We start from the raw sequence: 10931 nt of genomic DNA on the forward strand, positions 1-10931 counted from the left end.
TTGGCATAATCCAATATCCAAGAGCATATCTTTGGTGGAAGTACATTTGAATGATAGTGTGATATTTTGTGGAGGTTTGATTGGTAGGCTTTTCAAGGTTGATTGCCTGATTTTGGAAATGGTTGTTGAACTTAACTTGTTCTTGTCAGGCAGGTCACCCTTTTGAGTTCGTCTGATCAATGAGCTTATTTTGAATTGGTTAGTTGAACCTTTTCTTCTTGCAAATTGATTACTTTTTTGGGGAGTGACCAATCATCTGACTCTGAATTAGTGGTTGAACCTATTCTTGTCTACTTGTGGTTCTGGCCGCCATGATGTCTCTTCTACTAGCGACATTATTATTATTATCCTGTAATAATAATAATTATTTTTAGGATTAGTAGATGGTGTACCTAATCATTCTTAGGGATGTTAATTATAATTATCCCGCGGGTACCCGCCCCTAATGGAGCGAGGGCGGGGGTCAAAATTTCGGGACGGGACCGTAGGCGCGTTTAAATGTTCATACCCGCACTGGGGTTGAGGTGAGTGCGGGGGAATAGACCCCCACCCTGAATTCTTCTCAATATGACTCATAATTATATAGATATATATATATATATATATTTATACGAGTTTTAAAAGGGTGACTGTTGATAATCAAATTAAATGCTTAAAGCTTTTCTTTAATTACATTAACGAGACTTTTGAGTTTTCAAGAGAGAATGTTTCAGTTTTCAAAATAAAGCATGCCTTCAATTTCAGTTTTCGAGAAAACGCATGCCTTCCTTCACATTGTCTTAATTTTTCACAATTCAAGAGAATGCATGCCTTCATTTTTCAGTTTTACAAAAGTAAGAACTTTAACCCTTCATCTTCACAGTCTTTTCCTCACTGTTCACGTCGGAAGGAAGCTAAACCAGTGACGAGCTTTACATCTTCCAAAGCGTTTTCAACGTTTACGACGAAGCCTACCACCCATCTAATACGTTCACTAATGCAGGTATATTTTATTTGTTGGTATTAATGTTGCATATGCCATATAATATATTGGTATATATATATATATTTATATCATTCATCATCCTGGATCAATTGTTACCATTCTTCTGCACCATCACAGTATCTTAAATGGTATGTCTCGAAACCCTTGGCATATATTTAATTTTACATGTTCTTATATAGACTAAGACTATCTGACTGTGTTTGTATTGCCAACTTTATAGATTTTTTGGTAATTGTGTTTTCACTTCCTTATTTACTTATTGTTAGTCATGAGTTTTGACATATTTTTCTTATGTGGTATTGTAGGGATCAAGTTATGTGGATTTTGAAACTCGAAGAAGCTTGTGATAATAAAGGCTGCAATTGAAGATATATTTGACTTTTATTTATGAACTTTTGGTGTGTTTATCTTGATGTTCAAGAACTCTTTAGACTGCTATTATTTATTTTATGTTTTTTTAATAGATTTTTATGTTTGATGTAATGGATTATTATGTTTGTTGTTTAAGTGAGTTTATGGTGTTAAATTTTATCCTCCATGCTTACATTTTTAATTTTAGCATTCTTAAAAAAAAACTACAAAAAATAGTTGTTTGGCGGGTAACCATTGGATACTTATCCCCTCTCCAGCCCCGACCCCGTTTAGTCGGGATCGGGGTAGGGACAGGGCGTGATTTAGGGGTGGGTATGGGGTATGGAAGCAATACCAAACCAGCCCTATTTACATTCATAATCATTCTTGTCTTAAATTTCTCTATCCAATTATATTCGCTATATACTTTAGAACTGCAGTGAAAACTCATTTAAACTCAAAATCTTTAATATGAGTTTCCACTATATGTTTTGATTATGAGTATTGTTGAATGCAATACTGATGTTTTTTTTTTACATTATTGAACATCATGCTTAATACTAATATAGGTTTCATAGAATGAATTTAATAATGTGATTTATTTATATTAGTTCGTTGATTTTTTGGGTATTAATGTATAATATTATGTACTAAAAAAATATATTATTGTATTGTGTCCTGTAATGTTTTCTTCTTCTAAATAATAATAGTGTATCTTTAAAATATATTTTTTTTTCCAAAAAAATGATAACTTTTAATAAAATATTCTGAGCTTACTTAAACAATATTCATTCAATTTACGTCTGAAAGAAAAAACTATACACCTCTTCCTTATTGCCAAACATTTTCTTTCCCACAAGCATGGCCAGTTTCTGCCTTAAATTAATATCTCATTCATTCAAAAAATAATTGCCAAACATTTTTTTCGTAATTTACAGTGATTATGAATTAATTTGTCGCGATATAAAAGTAATTACGAAAAGTAGTAGTAAAGTACATGAATGTACAAAGGGCTGGCAGTTAGTTCCAAAACTTTCATTAAATTGCTAAAATTATAACCATTTAATTATTATGAAACCATTTAAATAAACTAAAATATAAAAGCAGATAAAAAGATAAATAAATAGTAATTTATAAAAAGAGTGAAATTTTGTATCTTATTTTAATAGGAAAATGACCCATATTTATATAGATAATTTGTTGATTATTTATTATTATAGAAATCCATATATATAATATTTATAAAATTAATGACATTTTCTTCCTCAATTTAAGGTAATTCAACAACATAATTCTTCAATTTTTTACTTTTTTTTCCATATCAAAATATACTGTAATAATAAAAATTCCTCATAATTTAAGCTATTACAATCAAGCAAACCGTGAATATTATTTTTAAAATCAAGATCTTGATTATAAAATAAAAATAATAATAAAAAAAAAGTTCGTCCAAACTAGTCATTGTTGTAGATTGTATTGGGTTAGTTGAGAGGAAACTTGACTGGTGCTATGAAATGAAATATATATATTTATAGCCACTCACATGCCCATCTAACTCTCAAGGCTCAAACCATCAAATATATTTGGGTTTACACTTCACACCTACAACATGTAGGGACAACCGATGAGATGACCATAAATTGATTATTAGTTGTGCCACAATATTAATTAATTAATAATTGCAATATATTATCAAATAATTTCGTTGTCACTAACCTATATGGACCTTATGATGGAGATGGATTAATATTGAACAAGACTACACGTTTCGTCATCCTCGTGTGTTTTTGCCGTATTGGGTTTTCGCTAAAAATCTTTCGGTTTTTTTCCCCCGAGAAAGAGAGAAATTTAAAAAATATTTTCTTATTTATTATTCTCAATTTTATCGAATCGTTCTATTATTTAAACTTTTGTTCTTAGACAAAACGATTCGTATCTATTATTTCCAGAGTATATTATTATTTTTTATGTTTTAAAGTTTAAATTATTCTTTAAATTAATTAAATGTTTGAAAATTGAAACTTTCTTAATTTTATTTTTATGGAATAAATTAAAACATTGTTTTAAATTTTAAAATTTACAAATATGTTGAAGTAAATTCGATTTGAGTTTTTTTTTCTTCAAATTATTTATTGTTTAATTATGTAGGGACTAGGGAGTGCTTGTTACGTGCTCATATTATTGCCCACTCAATGTGTATGTGAACTTAAAATAGTTGCCGCACAAATAAACTGATGAGACGAAACACCTAACAATATTTTCAGTCTGTACTAGAAAATGTGATATTTAAGAAATAAATTTGATATTCTTTTAAATGGGTAAGATTTTCTATCAACTAGAGTAATCAAAATAATAAGGGAATTTTTTAAAAATATGACTTTTATGTCATTACTGTACAAAAATGATAATTATATTTTTCCTAATTTGTATGAAAAAATTTATTAAAGAAAAAAATAAAGTATGAGAAACATTATTACTAACTAAAATATGGAAGTTAAATTTAAAACCAAAGCACATAAGTCAAACAGATGTACTATTGTAAATTAGCATTCCACTCTTCTCTCTCTCAAACCCCAACCACACAAACTCTTTCTCTCTCCAAACCCAGCCGCACGGTTCTCTCTCTCCCATCTATCCTCTTTCCTTTTGCCCTAGTCGCCACCTCCCTTGTCTTCCACTTACCTGCCTCACCATCTCCGACCACCCACCCTCACCACTTCCGACTCGCCTTAGGCCCGCACCTTCGCGAAACCCAGCCCAAAACACTCAGCCACGCCATCGACAAACCCAGCCCCCAAATCCAAAACGACGGGGCTAGGATGAGGCGAGGGAGAATGCTGGTGCCTGGGCTAACTGCGATCTGTGGTGCTCAGAGCTGCGCAAAACAATGGGGATGGCTGGGGTTGCGACGGGGTTCTGCGCGCAGAGCATGGGAGGATCTGGTGGTGGTCGGAGGCGAGGGAGGAGGGTGGTTCGTGGCCAGATCTGTTTTTTTTTTTTTCTATCTTCAAGTTTGTGGTAATTGGTTACCTTCATGTTCTTTATGTGTATATTTCTAAAGGTAACTGGTTACCTTCACGTTCTGATGTGTGTATATTTATGGGTTCTTTATGGTAACTGGTTACCTATGTTATTAAAATCATACTTACTTCTTCTTCCTTTTTTAATGAAGTGTTCTTCCTTTTTTTTCTTCAAATTTGATGTTTCTTTTCATTTCTAATATGAGTGACACGTCACCCCTCTTATGACAATTGGATACTCCTCTTATGGCAGAATGTTTCTCCTTCTAAGGTAACTAGTTACCCCTCCTGATATATGTTATTTCAACAAGCTTTAGGACTTTTTTTTTTACAAAACTGTGAAAAATCAAACAAGTAACCGGTTACCCTCCTGATACATGTTATTTAACCTAGTTTTAGGATTTTTTTTTTACATAACTCAGAAAAATCAATCAACTAACTAGTTATTTTACACAGACTTTGAAAAAAAAACATACAATCTAAAAAAAAGGAAAAAATTGTTTATAATAAATAAATAAAAATAATAAACACAATTCATATTAAAAAAATTGCAAAACAAAAAATTAATATAAAAATAGTAATATAAAATTAATATAAAAAAATCAAATAAGATAAAAAAATAATCAAATTAGAAACATACCCTTCCAAATTAAATTTTTTTTTATTAAAAGTAAAATTATGGCATAAACAATTTTTTATACAAAAATATAGGAAATTAAACCCATAAAAATTAAAATTCTTTTAAAAAAAGTCATAGATTAACTATACTTGAAAAAAAAAGTTATAATTTTGCAAACTCTATTAAAAATCTTATATAAAATGTAATTTTCTCAAATAATAACACTAGTAACAAAGTGATAGTAAGGATATTTAGAAAAATATCACATCTTATCACTCATATTGAAAATACCAAACTTCCATATATTTAAAACTTTATCTTTCGCAGTTTGGTTTTTAGTTTTCCATTAAACATTCCCATAAAATTTCCACTGCAATCTCTGTTTATTTTTGGAGATACTTTATAATAGTAAAGTTTTCTTGGATAGATTTCTAGCGTTCATTTTTTTTTTCTTGAGAACACAAAATTTCCAAATTAAATTTGCGAGTTCCTAGTCTAAATCCATCAATTTAACATTTTCTATGTTATATGTAGTGCGCCTGATAATTAAATATAAACGAGTCATCAGTGACCTATATATTAGTGATTTTCAATTCTACCATTAACAGCAAGCCACCAACCCCTGTTGTTGGTGAAACCAAGAAGAATCGACTAAACGCACGCAAGGAGTAACCTAGCTTGCAATGCACGCAAAAGTCCTAACTAGATGCCTTCTTCAATATCTCAAGATACTAGTTTATAACTTCCAAGTGCATTGTACCATAGCAATAAAAAAAATTGTCAAAACAAAATATCAAGTATTACAACTAATAAACCTTGGTCTACATAAAGCCATCAAAGATTATATCCACTGGATGTATAAGCCAGTCCTTTAGATGCAAACAATCTTGTGTAACAACTCCACAGGACGTTTATAAGATAGAACAGATTCTAATAGTAGGGCATGTATCGGGCTGGCCTTCTAAATCGGGGAACTTTCCTGCAGGCGTACCATATGTTTAAAGGGAAAGTTAACAACCTCATTTTTATCTTCTATGGCAATGAAAGTGTGAACAACAAAAACAAGCTTACCCATATCCATAAGGAGAATAGAAGTAAGGTGGAACATATGGCCGCCTGAAGCGGTAGCCTGAATAAGGATTGAAACGTCTAGGGCGATACTGCTTCATCCCAGGAACATTAGTTCTCTTAGGCATAACCTGGATTATACACATAAGTTACAAGTAACAACCACACAGAACATGAACAAGCATGTTTTGATGTATATTTGTAACATGAGACCAGATGTCTTTAAAATCAATAATTTTGCCATTTTTCTTTTCATACCTTCAATAGCCTGCCGTGCAACTCGGATTCACTCAGAAGAAGTGCCTCTTGAACAGCTTCAGTTTCTACAAATTCTACGTATGCAAAACCCTTTGGTTGGCCAAATTTATCTGTCAGTATAGTCACTCTATTAACAGTACCACACGATTGGAAATGCTGCTGCACTTCTTCAGGCGTGCATGCATAATCAACCTGAAAAACATGAACAACTTCAATGTTTTTGAAACTATAAGGATGCGTTAAGGAACTAGAAGCCAACTAAATGAGCTGAACTTTTTAGCCAGGAAGAAAATGTTAAAAGGCTCTAATTTACAAAATTCAATTCCCATACTGCATTCATTAAGCTAGGAAATCTCTGTAAATTTTTCAACATATTGATTTTCACATCAATTCACACATAGATCTAACCCGTACACGAGGGCTAATCTGTTTACTAACATTGCTTTACAGTACACTTGTTATGAATCAATAATGCATGCCTATTAGTCTATTACTGAAAGAAAGGCGCACACAAATTCTAAATTATTACTTTTACGGAGAGGAATGAGAACCTCTATTTGAGCAGTAAGTTAAACTTTGTTTCAATAAAACAATTCTAAATACTCCACTTCCCACCAACTGATTATTCACTTCTTACTTCATTTTTTTTTAATTCTTATTAAATAAAATGTTTCCTCCAGCTATCATCACATTCTCACAAACTATATCCAACCCGATCAACAAGAAACAATTCACTCTTCTCAAACTAGACTGGTAACTTCTTGCCCTTTCTCCACCAATCAGCAGTGACTCACTTTTGCTCTTACAACAGATCTTCATGGCTCCATGGGATTTCACAAAAAGATTATATGGGAAAAAAGAAAAGATAAAATATTTTTTAAAAAATATAACGTGATTTCATAACTTGGCCAATACAGCTGCAAAAGAAGAGTGAGTGTTAACACCAAAGAAGCAGCAAATATGTACCCCTCATAACATCTGCTATAGATTGGCACATACTGCCGAGAAATGGACCATCCTTGCCAGCAGCAAGAGGCTCTGCATCTACAACTGCATGCCTGAAATTTGTCTCTGTTCTCTACAGGAGTTCTTGCTCTCTTGTCAGTGAAGATGAAGCCTTTCAAATCACATTCTACATCCACCACCCAATCCTTCTTCAAATACTTTCACTGCACTTTCTTTCGAAATCAAATGTTTCATCTCTCACACTCATATTTTATCAACTTTTATCATTCTTTTCTTTTTCCTTTTTTTTCTTTGATGTCTTTCCCTCTTATTCTTTTTTCTTTTGTACTGTTCTTTATACAACTTATTCTATGGAATTTTTTGAGAATCTTTTCCTCCCATTTTCATAATTTCTGTTCTTTTTCTTTTCTTTTCTTTGTTTCTTTTTTTTTTTTTCCTTTCTTTTTTGCACTTTTAAATTTCAAAGATACAAAGCAATTTCTTTTTCTCTGTACCCAACCCAAAAAGAATAAAAGCCTAATTGACATCATATTGACTTTAGACCACCGTCAAAACAGTGTAAAATTTCCAGCGCTTAATACAGAGAAGCTTCATGAATAAGAATGACCCTGCGATCATAGTAAGACATGAGTCAAACCATGACTCTGATTTTTAGTACCATCCATATCCAGACCATTTTCAAACAAGGAAAAAAGTATAATTTGTTTTTCCAAAAAATTTCTCAAGGCTTTAATCACGACTTCAATACACAGAATGTAAGATTAAAGCAAGAAAGTGGACAAGGAAGTGATGTTATAAATTATAAGAGGTTGGCAACATGACTGTTAAAAAAAATTAAAACCTTTACCATTTCGAGCTGAGTCAATTAGTGAAGAAAGAGACATGGCAAACAGTAACAGCAGGCAGAAAATAAAAATCATAATAATAACTTCACGGAGCTGCAGTCAGACAACCTTACTCCGGCTATGGAAAATGGACATGACTATGGAAAATGCAATATGTTATTAATATCTTAATGTTTTAATAAATGGGAAAAATCAGCAAGATTTTTCTAACAAGTTTAAGAATAGGTGTAAGTTTAAACTTGTTCCTATATTGAAGATCCAATAAAACCTAAAATCAAAATAAAAAAACATAAAGGAACACCATCCAATATCAAGTTCGAAGCCTTGTTTAAGTAGCTTCACTCTAAAACTCCTCATTAAAGAACTTACATCCCTCTGTTCATTTTCCAATCCTCAAGTCTCAACCCCACCAACATAAGTAGAAAATACAATTTATAATCAGCTTTTAGGGCCTTACACTATAGATAAAGAACATTTTGAAGTCCTCCCAAGCAAGCTTGCTTCAATTTATAAATGATTCATATTCACCCTTCCTCCAACCCATAGCAAAACTATATCCCAAGCTTCTAAGCAGGGTTTCTTACAGCACAGAAATAGGCTTCAGCATAAGACTGACTAGCTAAAAAGGAACTGTGACAGCTATGCCAAACCATAACTGAATAGTCAACTTGCATTATGAATGACGGTGACAAGAAATTGGTTTTCCAACAAAAAAACTTAAGTAGAGGCTAAATTCCATTAAGATTTTATTTCCTTTAAAAGATTTTTTTATGTTTTAAACTTTATTTATAAATATTCAATTCAATTAACTTCATTACATTTGGATGATATTATTTTACCTAAACTAAAGAGAACTTCTGACATAATTGACCTGTCTATCTAAATGTTTTATTTCTAAGTTCCAACCCTCAAAGTAGTTAAGAAGCATGCCTATCACAAATTTAAATGTCTAATCACTATAATCAATCCAAGTATTCCCCTGTCTAACTCAAAGTTTAACAGACTGTGAAACCATGTTAAGAAAAATTCAGTGCCAAGAAAGAGAAAAATAACACTGATTTTCAATTACTCACATTTCCGACGAAAACAGACCGTGAATCTACTTCTTCCTTGTTTGCTTGAGAAGCCACTGCACTAGCAGGATCTGTATAATTTATATAAAATAAGAAACGCAATATATAATTGAAACAACAAAATAATGCAGGTTACTTCTTTCTTCCTATAAATTGGAAAACAGTTAAGCAGGCATGTTACTCTGAATCAAACTACAGGATGGCAGAACGCATGAACCTAAAAGTGATCAGTCCATGATTAGCTCCCACAAGCTTTAGGGTTCGATTCCACATGTGAATCTATTTCGACCAAAAGATTGTACAGTTATCATTAAAGCACTAGCTATTTCGTCTTTAAATATGCACCAAACTCTCAAGAAAAGTTGTCATTGTTTTTTTTCTCCCCTCTTTTTTAAAACAATACTAAAGCCTGGTACACCAAAAATCATACGTTCCGTCCAGTTCTCAGCAAACCAAACATACAAAAACAAAGAAAACTCAACCCATTGTCAGCACCGTCTATCCAATCAAAGCAACAAAAACTCAAAAAATCTCAATTTAGTGCTAAATCTCCAACCAAAACAAGGTCAAACTTAAGATTACTAATTTCATTAAAAAAGTAATGTAAATAAATAAATAAGAGGAACCTTGAACAGCACCCATTTCCTTCTCGACCTTGGCCTGCATTTCACGGAGAGCGGCAGCCTCCTCCTCCATCTCCTTCAAACGCTTCTTCATCTCATCCAACTCCTACAAAGCCAAAAACACCATAAACATTGAGTCGACTCATGGGTGCTATTCTGATAAATTTACCAGAAGAACCGATTTAAGGCCTAGGGTTTTTGGATTTCATGGATGAATGTTTGTATCGAATAAAATAACAATAATAGGAAGAAAAGAGGAGAGAAACCTTGACAGCGTCGTCATCGGCAGCGGACATATCTACGTCGGTATGGTGAGCGTCCATGTCACCCTCCAATTCGCCCTCGTCAGGGATCTCTCCTCCGTACACCTCATGCTCCTCTTCCTCCATCTCTCCCTCTCTGCTACGCACCGTATTTTGAGTTTCCACAATCTAAAGCTAAAGCTACATGTTAATTTATATAAAGCGCCGTGTTTTATTACAGGATTATTTTTTTTTAAAAAAATAATATAGTATTCTTTTGACAAAAAAAAAAAAAAAAAAATATTGAATTTGATCAATAGGAGCAAAATAAATAGGGATCTTAAGATTATTTTTCATAATGTACGAAATTTCCATATTAATTCTTCCTCCATGAGTCATATCAGGATTGCAAATAAATTTAGTTACAAACAGCAGGAGATATCTCCGTCCCTATTTCAGTTTTTAAATTAAGTATGTTCGGAAAATCACTTTCTAATTAGAATTGAGTGGGATATAATATTTTTTTGGAACTTTATTTTTCACCATCATACGTTTGGTCTTTGTGATTTGTCTAATTATTTTTTGAACTTGTGTTTTTTAAAATAGTAAAACTAAGCCCTGAAATCAATTTTGGTCAACAAAATTTTAAATATCCCCAAAATACCCTCTGTTTTTTAGGTTTTAAAATACTAGAAAATATATTTAATGAATTTAAGATATTATAAAGAAAAACTAAAAATAAAAAGAATTAAATAAATGAAATAGAAGAGGAAAAGGAAAGGAAAAATCGTTTCACCTTTTCGTCTTCCTCAAGCAACTGGAGAAAACCAGAGGAAGAAAGACGACGACATCAAAAGCACTAACCTGCGATTTCGTGCTGA

At 32.2% G+C, this 10931-nt stretch overlaps 1 protein-coding gene across 2 annotated transcripts; it reads right to left on the minus strand.

Moving 5' to 3' along the window:
• Nucleotides 1-5671: 5671 nt before the first annotated feature.
• LOC133805749 (polyadenylate-binding protein 2) lies at nt 5672-10251 on the minus strand. Of its 2 annotated transcripts, none has more exons than XM_062243914.1 (6): nt 10075-10251; nt 9824-9914; nt 9186-9256; nt 6302-6493; nt 6047-6174; nt 5672-5954 (listed from the first exon to the last, which is right to left on the minus strand). In XM_062243914.1, the coding sequence occupies exons 1-6, from the start codon at nt 10195-10197 to the stop codon at nt 5906-5908; spliced, it is 654 nt and encodes a 217-aa protein (XP_062099898.1). In that variant the 5' UTR covers nt 10198-10251; the 3' UTR covers nt 5672-5905. The 2 variants fall into 2 exon arrangements, with proteins under 2 accessions (XP_062099898.1, XP_062099894.1); XM_062243910.1 differs by having other exon boundaries at nt 9812-9914.
• Between the last annotated feature and the right edge of the window lie 680 nt (nt 10252-10931).

Source organism: Humulus lupulus, chromosome 1, assembly GCF_963169125.1.
Source record: "Humulus lupulus chromosome 1, drHumLupu1.1, whole genome shotgun sequence".
NCBI classification, from domain to species: domain Eukaryota; kingdom Viridiplantae; phylum Streptophyta; class Magnoliopsida; order Rosales; family Cannabaceae; genus Humulus; species Humulus lupulus.